Source organism: Coptis chinensis, chromosome 2, assembly GCF_015680905.1.
Source record: "Coptis chinensis isolate HL-2020 chromosome 2, ASM1568090v1, whole genome shotgun sequence".
Taxonomy (NCBI): Eukaryota; Viridiplantae; Streptophyta; class Magnoliopsida; order Ranunculales; family Ranunculaceae; genus Coptis; species Coptis chinensis.
The window spans coordinates 102,741,127-102,750,969 of record NC_141457.1 but is presented as its reverse complement, the minus strand read 5'-3'; the positions used below and the strand labels follow the sequence as shown (position 1 = coordinate 102,750,969).

The following is a 9,843-nucleotide window of genomic DNA, read 5'->3' as shown; positions in this document are numbered from 1 at the left end:
TTCCAAATCATCCAACCTTTTCAACAAAGCTTTCAAAGACACCTCTTCTTCATGTATCTCCTCTACTTCTTCTATCAATCTACTTGCTGATCGCCTTGTTCTTCGTTCCTCATTCTTAGACGTAGCATGAGAAGTACTTCCTTCATTCACCATCATTGCTTTACTTGCTGTAGTACGCTTTGGAAGCATCTTGATAGCTTTTCTGATATCACCGAATCTTCTTAAACACAACCAACTAAGAAAATGAATATCTCCTTACCCAACTTTACTGATCTCAAAGAATCTTCTTGAACACAACCAATTAAGATGTTCGATCTCCAAAGAAAGATCTTTTCTTGTCTTTGAATCACAGACGGCACGCCAATGTAGTGCTATGGAAAACTATCTAAGATCAATGAGAAAGAACTGATGAACTAATGAAGATTAAGGATTGGAATGATAATGAAATAAGTTTTTATATTGACCAACAATGACGGTTACAAGTTTCTCTTTTTCTCTCTCTTTTCGCTCTGCTTTTACAGATTTTTGTGGAATGAATCATTTCTTCCTCCTTTCAGTCTTTATATAGTGTTCCAGTTGTAGTTTTGCCCAATCATTTCCTGCCACGTGTCCATTCTCTTCTTCTTCCTCCTTTACCGCTTTGAACCTGCAACATACAAACTTATGCGCGAAATATCGACAGTCATGTCGATATTTCTAGTTAATTATGATATTTGGGCTAAAATATCGTGTTGACGATATTTGCCCACGACACCGTTAACAATTGAGTAGAGTTTGTGAATCTTGTCGAGGTAGAACTTAACAATTTGTTTTGAAGTGAGTTTGTTCTATTTGAATTGGTTTTGTATTTCACTTGTGGTTGCTTCTTTGATTGAGAAATGAGAACTGATGAGTGTGTGTGGCACATATCGTTGTTTGACTGGTCAATGTTAGTAATCAAAGACCATTAATACTGAGTAGTTGAGAATGCTCCCAGTGACCCACGTCAACCCCCCTTTTTCTATGAGACTGATACATCATATTTTTCATAAAAAAAAGTGAAGAGATTGGAAGAAGAAAGAGAGCACAACTCAAAAGGAGACGGTGAAGTGAAACTAAGAAAAGTCGATTTGTTATATATGCAAAGTTCATAGTATTGAAGGAGAGCTTCGTGTAAATCCAACACGGATTTTCCTGAACTAAGATTTGCTGAGGTACTAACTAAAGGGAGTTTGGTTTTTTTGTATAATTATTTTTGTTTTGTTTTTTTTTTATGAATTGTTATGTTTCTAATTGTAGATTTTATTTGTAGCCGGGAAGACGATGGCTGATGGAACAATATTCAGGAAAAGAAATTATACGGGAAGTTGAGTTGGTTGAAGGTAGAGACCACCCTGGGTAGAAGAGTTGGATTGTCAGGTTTAGTGGGATTGATATAGTCGAAAAGGTGAGTAAATAGGAGAAGTTGTCGTTTCGATATTTGGATGTTGAAATATGGGATATATTATTTTTACTTTGGTACAAATTGAAGGTCAGTGTTGGATCAAATAGTTGTCACCTTGGGTAGTATGCCCACAAATTTGATGCAGATTTCAATCGTTTGAATTGCATTAGTTTAGCTGCATGAAACCCCTGGAAACCAGTGAGGCCAGGGCAGGGCAGGGCAGGGGGCTCTTGCATAAAAACATTTGGGGTGATGAGGGGCAACCAATCAGTCAAAGATGAATGCTGTGTGGACAAATAATATGGTGTATGTCGACTGAAACCAGCCTTGGATGACAAATAATTTGGTTTATTGAAACGTTAGAATTTTTTTGCTCTACCTAAGCTAAAATAGGTTTCTCAAATAAATGAGAAAAAAAAAATCATTAGTTTTCTATTTCCTGTTTTTTATGCTATCCAATTAAAGTATTATGGGATATGTCTTCATTCTCTCTTCATCTCTTTTCAATATGGTAGTGAAAGACCATGGAATACACTCACCTATTCTCTTTGAGAAAATATTATCAGGGGGCAGAAAAACCTAAAGTCGAATAGTGTGCCAGATTTGGTGTTAATTATTTGCCATTACTTTCTTGATGTGTTGAGTCTAGATAGTTCCAGTTAGGTAGTAAATGCTACTTTTTGCTTTTTAAACTCTCGCTTCAGGGTAGGAGTGTAAAAAAAAACCGTTGACCCATCATTCGGTAGGGTACCCGGTCTTCACCTGCCACCCAAACCCGCACCGACCCAAAAGCAGACCTGCCCCGCCCTGTCACCGTTTTTACGCGGTCGGGCTATGGGTGTAGGTTCTATGCTCAAACCCGACCCGTCAAGCCGCCCGACCCGCACTGTGTCAAAAGTCGTTGACCCGCATAATTTTAAAACTCTAACTCTAATATTTTTGTATTTTATTTATATTTTCTTTTAACTTTTGTAGAAATTTGGGAGATATGAACACAAACTTATGAGTTCAACATCAATTTCAAATATTCAAGTTTGAACATTGGGCAAATATCAAAAGTTCAAATTCAACTTTCGAATTTTGGAGAAGATGAATCATTTATCCTTGTATTAATTTCAAATTCTTTTAGTTTATATTTTATTGTTTTGTATCATAGATCCTCACTCTCATCTTCATTTTATCATGCTATGGAAAATAATCAATTTACAAATAAATCACGAGAAAGAAGTTTCAAATTTGCAGATATGGTTTTGGGTTCAAGTTCAAGTTTTTTTATTTTTGTTTATTTTTTATTGATTGATTCCATTTTTTTTCTCTATATTGGGAATTGGAAATATATTACTTGCAGAATTAGAAAGTTTTTTTTAGGTGAAATTGGGATAAAATGATAATTTTCACCCGACTGATGACCACCAAAACCCGCCCGTAAAAGGACCCAACAGGCCGGGTGATGGTATTAAGACATGACACTTCAACCCGCCCCGCCCCGTCGGAGACCACTGGATTTGTATCCCTAGACCCCCCCGCCCGCCCCATCACTATTTGACCCGCAGTTGACCCGACCCGCCCCGTATTACACCCCTACTTCAGGGTATAACCTCTTACCCACAACATGCTAATTCTAAATATAAAATGAGCATTTCCGGTATGGTATTCAAACCCGGAAGTAAGTCTAATTGTTGTGTGCTTTTTGCAGGGTTTTGTTATCTCGGACTGGCAGGGTGTAGACAGGATTATCGACCCACCTCATGCAAACTATTCAAGCTCTGTTCTAGCTGCAATAGATGCCGGTATTGACATGGTCAGTTTCTCCTGCCTTATTTCATCATTATTTGGACTAAACTGTTTGATGTTCTTTCAATTGGGAGCTTATTTTTGCGTTTGGCGTACTTTTCTTAGGAAATGCAAATTTATTGGGAATCTTATTTTGTTTGTTATTGGTTCGGTCCTTGATTTTGGATGGACATTAACGGTTCTTGATAGATCATTTAGTGTACATTTGTTGTTACGTCTTTTTTTGCGTTTCTTTTATTTGTTTATATTCTCTATCTATTTTCTTCTTCTTAGATGGCTGACAACATGATTGTGCTAAGGGGGCTTTGGGTGCTAATGAAAGAAATTCCTATATGCACTTGGAACTACCACTAGAAAGGTATTTAAGAATATTGAAATTGCGACTCTTTGGGCTCAGAAGTTTTTAGAAATTTTCGATAGGTTTTAAATTCTATTATGAGTGTGTTTATTGAGATTATGTTGGCTTTAGCTATTGGTTTTTCGTAGTGATTGTGTGTTTGCTCAATATAACATGCCACATGTTTAATATAGGTTAGGAAGATGTCAAGCACTTGGTGACATTTCTATCAATTAAATATTGATAAAGGAATTTACAATATGAAAGTTAAACTTTGTGAGGTACTACTACTGGTCGGGACTATCAATGTAGCATCTCATTGATTGGAGTGTGATCTGCAACGCATGTAACTTGGAGGTATGAAGCCCAACAAACTTTTCTTTTCTTTTTTCTGTGAATCATCTTTACACATAGGGGGCATTCCTTCCCAACTACCTACTAAGGGATAAGTTATCAATTATGACCTTTTGGAATGTATATATTTTCTCTTTATTCATCTTATTGGTTCCTTATCATGTCGTGGATTTACACTAAGGTGTCATTTCTGGCCAATATCTCAGTAAAAACATGATAAAAACTATCTTCATTGCATTCCATGTCCAGAACAGTTGTTTCAACACTTTGCGTCCGGTTTCATTCTCAATATTGTGGATGCGAAGAATACTCTCAATGATTAAGTTTGCTAAACCTCAAACCAACATAGAGAAACATTTACTGAATTCTTTCATGTAAGGCAGACCTTTTAACTGATGAAAATGCTAATTGCAAAATCGCCTGTTTAGGTAGGGGGAGGGTGACCAATAGAAAGTGCATGCTGAAATTTTACTCATATACAAAGGATAAACGTTGAGATATAGTTGTAAGTATTGACGACTAGCACTAATATTAACTGAAGTGGTTTCTTGCTTAGATGCTTTATTTTAAAAGCACTGTATTCCCATAGCCCAAGCTGATGAGTCACAATGATAATTGATTTTTATCAAAGTCACAATCGGTTTAGCCATGTGCGAAATACACATGCCAACACTTCCTTCAGCCCTAGCACTTGACCGAGACTTGAAGTAGTGTCCTCTCAGGATCTACTGCTCTGTCAGTTAACAAGAACTTTACGCTGATCTAGAGGCACAAAAATCATATCAACAGGCATGCAGGTTTAAGAGTCTGACAAGGGGTAAATAGACACAAAAACGTTTGTATTTTATTTAACCTCATATTCACTGCTTATATGAGTATGCGATTGCATTCACATTGTTCAGTTCTCCGTCTTTTATTTAATCTCATAATAGAAACTAATATACCTCACTAGAGCTTGCAGTTGTAGAACTACGTAGGTATCAAACTCATTACTTCGTTGTATACATGGTATTTATGTAGGATGTGAGTTTGTTAGCCTTCAAAGGTCAAACAAATACTCCAGCCGTTGGTGGTGAGCAAGATATGGGTGCTAATAAGCGAGATGAGAGTGGGAATGATGCAGGAATAGCTAGCAGAGAGCTAATAACAGTTGTTAGAGACAAGGCAGGGCATAAAATGCCTTTGATGGAGGTAGGTGATAATATTGGATTGCCAACTGAAGTTGTTGATGCTGGGGCGATTGAGGAGAAAGAAGGACTTTTCAGAGCACTTCTGCCTTTGTCAACTGACAAGGAGAAGGTTGAGATTGACAGTTTTTTATTATCCAAGGAGTATCTGCCACTATATAACCAGGTTCGGGAGAAACATGGTTTGATGGCTTCTGATTCAGCTTTAGTAGATTCAGTTCTGCAGGGCGATACAGTGAAGAGGTTACTGCAGACAATAGTGGAGATGAACCAATCAGTAGGTAAGGTCTCTGATTGTTGTTGGAGAAAATGGGAGCAGTCTTTAATGTCTGCTGAAAATGTGAATTTCAATGTGGCCTGGTTGCGCAATGTGCTGATTATTGTGAAGGCCAACATGAAATGTTCATGAAATCAGTCGATGCTGAACTTGATGCAGCTATGGCAATTAAAGATGCAGCACAGAATCAACTGAATATAGCTCAGACAGCACTGAACTAGCTTAATCATAAGATCATCCACTATTAATGTAATAAGCCCGGCAATAGCCCGGCCAATTGGCTAGTGTGGATGAAAGAATGAGAAAGCTGAGGATAGGGTGAGGGAACGCCATGGTACCTTAGCTCAAATGGCGATTTAATGAGTGAAATTGCTGCGTTTAACTACATCATTGAAGTTTCCAACAGGAACACATATAAGGTTGACTGTAACGGACAAAAAATGTTTAAAATTGGAGGAACCAAAGTTATATGGAGACAAACTACCTACTGTACAAGAATGAAGCGTCCGAATTTTTTCTTGTTTTACAAGTGCGGATTGGTACAATTAGCTAATATTTCTGTCACCGGTCAAGCACCAAGTGCTGCCTCAAAAGGCGCCATGTCAAGGCCAAATGACTATTTGCACAATCATGACAACATCACGACCCCTTTGAAAATTGTTAGTGGTAGGCGATGTGCGCATCTCAGAAAGTTGTACTAATTTGTTGAGTGCTAAGTGCTAACACTGTTACTCTGGTAAGTGTACGACATTTGTTGTTCTACCTCATCGGCCAAATTCCACTATTCAAGAGTCAAGGCTCTCACCTAGTCCTATCTGAAACCAGCCATTCCATTGTTTGATGTGTACGGAATACATGGAGTTGTTTCGGATTGCCATGTTAAGTTATAGAGATAGATACCATATTCTATTCGAAGCACCAAGACGGCAATCTTTTTGTGGTATTTAGAGTACATGACAATATGACACACTATCAAATCTTTTTTTTTTCTCGATAAGGACACACTAGTCCAAATTCAAACTAGTACTTTATGATTTTAAGGTTTAAAAGAAGGAGGTTTCCTGACATTTGTTGCCTGTTCAAAAGCATAAGCAATCTCTATTAACTTGGGTTCTGAACCCTTTAGCCCTCCAAAACAGATACCAAACGGCACTCCTTTCTTGTCGAATCCAGCTGGAACGCTAATTCCTGGAAATCCACCTATGGCGAGAACAGAAGAAATATCAGATCCAGGAGTCACCACTGCATCTAACTTCTTCTTCCTCATCAACTGCTCTAACCCTTCTCTGGAGAATTTCTCAAAAATCTTCCGAAGTTGTTTTTCCACGTTCACTGTCCCATTTATCATCTGAGCTGCTAAAAAATAGTCTTGACCATATTCATTAATCATTTCCTGAGGATAAAATTTTTTATTGATCATTAGACCTTTAGGCCATTAGTATTTGATAGTCTCATAATCTAATCTAAATATTGTGAACACAACTGATCTTACCAACTTTGAAAACTTATTATTGAATGTTATTAAATCTGCCAATGATCTCACTGGAGAAACCACAAGCTCTTTGAGGTAAGCATCGATGGATGACTTGAACTCTAGGAGCATTGCCACTTGTTCACCATAACTGACATTCGAAAAAATGTCCATGTTGCTTAATTTCACATCGTCAACCAGAACTGCACCTCCTTTTCTAGAGTTATACAATAGGATAAAATTAAAACATTATGAATCAGTATTTCAAAATTATAATTAGGGTGAACTAGTATTACCCCCCACTGGATGAGCCAATTAGGATTTCCCCCTCACTAGATGGGAATCAGGGTCTCCTCTCTAAATATTTCAAAATTATTTTTTTTGTGTAATTATATACTAATTAACACAAATAGTAGTTTATTAAACCTTATAATTATATACTATATAGTAGAACATGTCATATGGAAGCTTTCCTTTCTCTTATGTGGTGGTGTGTACTTAGTAATGCCTAAGGTCCTATTAATATATCCACACCACGCGAAATGGTTTTTATAGGATTTTTCAACTTTTGCACTTGAAAGAATGACTGATTTCATATGTGGTGTGGAAATACAAGACCGTATGTATTCTGTTTTGGTCTTTATGGCAATCTCGTGCACTAGGTTGTTTCGTACCTTAGCGTGTTGAAATGGTGTTTGAAAGCTTGTGTGATAACAGTACCGGTAACAGAATTAAAGAAAGGATCCCTCATTATGCCCAATCTCTTCCCCTTAAGCCCATCTGGCTTGAGAAATTGTCTGTAGCCTCCATGTGGAATGAATTTCGAAGCTTTTCTAGTTGCATCGGCATCCCTACCATCAAACCCTACGATTGCATCCAGTACATAAACTGCATCAGCTACCGTTCTGCACATAGGCCTGGAACCAAATTCTTTGTTAAAAGTGATATTTCCAGAATGCCCAAACCATTCAAAGTTTCAGCTGTTGGATCAATCCAAAGTCGATATTGGATTTTGAACAAGAACAATTTGCCAAATTACACGCACCAATTTTTATTACTACTCGCGAAAACAACAAAACATATCATGAGACAACAAATACACCAACGCATTTTATTGGCATAATGTTAATTTTTGCCATATCCGCCCAGATGGATTGTGTGTTGCCTACTGCAGTACCGCCTGCAGCGTATCGTTAGACAGGTGGCGGAACCAGGATTCAGAGCCTGGTGGTGTAAGTGTATATGCAACCCACAATTGAACTGGGGGTGTATAAAGCTTCTGTAAGTATTTTGGGGGTGCAAAATTGCAAATCCTTATAGTCTGGCGATTTTTCTAGCTAATTTAATTACGGCAGTGTTGCCCTATTGCGTCATGTAGGAGTGTAGGCCACATGTTACAGAAAGAACCACCTGGTTCCTGAAATTAGTAAAGATGTTTAGTTCACGTACGACGTACCCAACGGTGTCTTGTCTAGGAGTGATTGGGATCACGCCAGATCTGCTAGTAAGTCCAATTGTAGGCTTGATTCCCACTACTGAATTAGAACCGGAAGGGCACAGAATCGATGCATCTGTTTCTGTTCCCAATGACACCGCCGCCATATTTGCTGCCACTGAAATGGCAGACCCACTGCTTGAACCACATGGGTCAGCTGATAGAACATAGGGATTCTGCAAATCCACCAGAAGAGAAAAATTAGAGTGAACTAGTGTTACCTCTACTAGATGAGCTAATTAGGATTTCTCTCCCACTAGATGGGAAATTAGAGTCTCTTTCAGTCCTCTTTAAACACACGGTCAATTTGGTTTGATTGTTAATTTTCAAGTTAAATAATTGAAAATGACATAAATATCCCCATTTAATTAAAATTGAATATTTTCTTTTTGAAAACAATGAAAACATTTGTGTAATTTTCAATTGTTTGACTTGAAAGTTATCAATCAAACCAAATCGACCGCTATGTTGAAGAAGACCTAATTTCCCATCTAAGAGGAAGAAAAATCCTAATTTCATCTAAGAAGATAATACTAGTTAACCTGAAAAATTATATAAAATATACACACAAAAATTAGTGTTTCACACACAAGCGAGCGTGCCAGACACAAAAATGTTCATAGTAAAGTGCGAGTTACCCGGCCTTGGCCACTTCTACCACACCAACCACTAGGTGCACCACTGGATCGAAAATGAGCCCACTCACTAAGACTAGCTTTCCCTAGTATAATAGCCCCAGCTTTCCTCAGTTTCATCACAACACCGGCATCTCGAGGCACAATCGATCCCAACAGCGCAAATGACCCAGCTGTTGTATTGAGTTTGTCCTTAGTTGCAATGTTGTCCTTAAGCAGAATGGGAATACCATGTAACCAATTCAAAGTCCCAGCGGCCTTAACTTTCCTCTCTTTATCAGCCTTATCTGCAAGGAAAAGCGCATCGGGATTCACTTCAATCACACCGCGAAGGAGTGAGTTGAGTTTACGAATTTCGCCAAGGTAGAACTCGACTAATTGTCTAGAAGTGAGTTTTTCATCTTTGAATTGGATTTGGATGTCGCGAATGGTAGCTTCTTTGATCCTAAAATGATGAGTACTTGTTACCGTGGCACTTAGTATCAATAATGCCGATGAAAGAAAAAGAAAATTGAAACTCGAGTAAGAGAAAGCCATTGTTGGTTTTTCGTTCGATTAGGTGCGACTAGTGAAACTGTGGAAGCATATGGTTGAATAAGAAGCAGCAACAAGATTTGGTGATTGATCCAAGAGACCAATTACTGGAGCTAGCTAGTAGCCAGTACAAACTGTGTCTGATTTATGCATTTTTGCCTTAAACCAGTGGGAACGCACGAGTTTAAAGTGGCATCACTATATGTGTGGGGGCGGGGGCGGGGGCGGGGTCTTGTCTTTTCAAAAAGAAAAAATTACCCAATTATCACTTGCCCCATGGACCAGTAATCTAATGAATCTATATCTACCTATCTATATATCTATCTATCTTATATA

General features: G+C 38.1%; 2 protein-coding genes across 6 annotated transcripts; one reads left to right on the top strand and one right to left on the bottom strand.

Moving 5' to 3' along the window:
* Window positions 1–1,029: 1,029 nt before the first annotated feature.
* Window positions 1,030–5,901, top strand: LOC147519824 (uncharacterized). Of its 5 annotated transcripts, none has more exons than XM_086591363.1 (6): window positions 1,030–1,193; window positions 1,279–1,426; window positions 3,120–3,224; window positions 3,491–3,575; window positions 3,749–3,911; window positions 4,929–5,901. In XM_086591363.1, exon 6 carries the CDS (start codon window positions 4,992–4,994, stop codon window positions 5,502–5,504), a length of 513 nt encoding a protein of 170 aa, XP_086447489.1. In that variant the 5' UTR covers window positions 1,030–1,193; window positions 1,279–1,426; window positions 3,120–3,224; window positions 3,491–3,575; window positions 3,749–3,911; window positions 4,929–4,991; the 3' UTR covers window positions 5,505–5,901. The 5 variants fall into 5 exon arrangements, with proteins under 5 accessions (XP_086447489.1, XP_086447488.1, XP_086447491.1 ...); XM_086591362.1 differs by having other exon boundaries at window positions 1,035–1,193; window positions 1,292–1,426; XM_086591365.1 differs by lacking the exon at window positions 3,491–3,575 and having other exon boundaries at window positions 1,035–1,193; window positions 1,292–1,426.
* Window positions 5,902–6,256: 355 nt separating this feature from the next.
* On the bottom strand, window positions 6,257–9,784 carry LOC147519823 (putative amidase At4g34880). Its single transcript, XM_086591360.1, has 5 exons — window positions 8,977–9,784; window positions 8,300–8,514; window positions 7,518–7,760; window positions 6,865–7,060; window positions 6,257–6,765 (listed from the first exon to the last, which is right to left on the bottom strand). Exons 1-5 carry the CDS (start codon window positions 9,508–9,510, stop codon window positions 6,409–6,411), a joined length of 1,545 nt encoding a protein of 514 aa, XP_086447486.1. The 5' UTR covers window positions 9,511–9,784; the 3' UTR covers window positions 6,257–6,408.
* Between the last annotated feature and the right edge of the window lie 59 nt (window positions 9,785–9,843).

What these genes read in the sequence shown, in the direction of transcription:
- LOC147519824 (XM_086591363.1), top strand. Translation starts at nt 4,992, where the DNA reads ATGGGTGCTAATAAGCGAGATGAGAGTGGGAATGATGCAGGAATAGCT.
- LOC147519823 (XM_086591360.1), bottom strand. Translation starts at nt 9,510, where the DNA reads ATGGCTTTCTCTTACTCGAGTTTCAATTTTCTTTTTCTTTCATCGGCA. An exon ending in CCTAGACAAGACACCGTTGG is followed by an intron (nt 7,761 to 8,299) that starts GTACGTCGTACG and finishes ATTTGGTTCCAG; the next exon opens with GCCTATGTGCAGAACGGTAG. An exon ending in ATAATAAGTTTTCAAAGTTG is followed by an intron (nt 6,766 to 6,864) that starts GTAAGATCAGTT and finishes TTTTATCCTCAG; the next exon opens with GAAATGATTAATGAATATGG.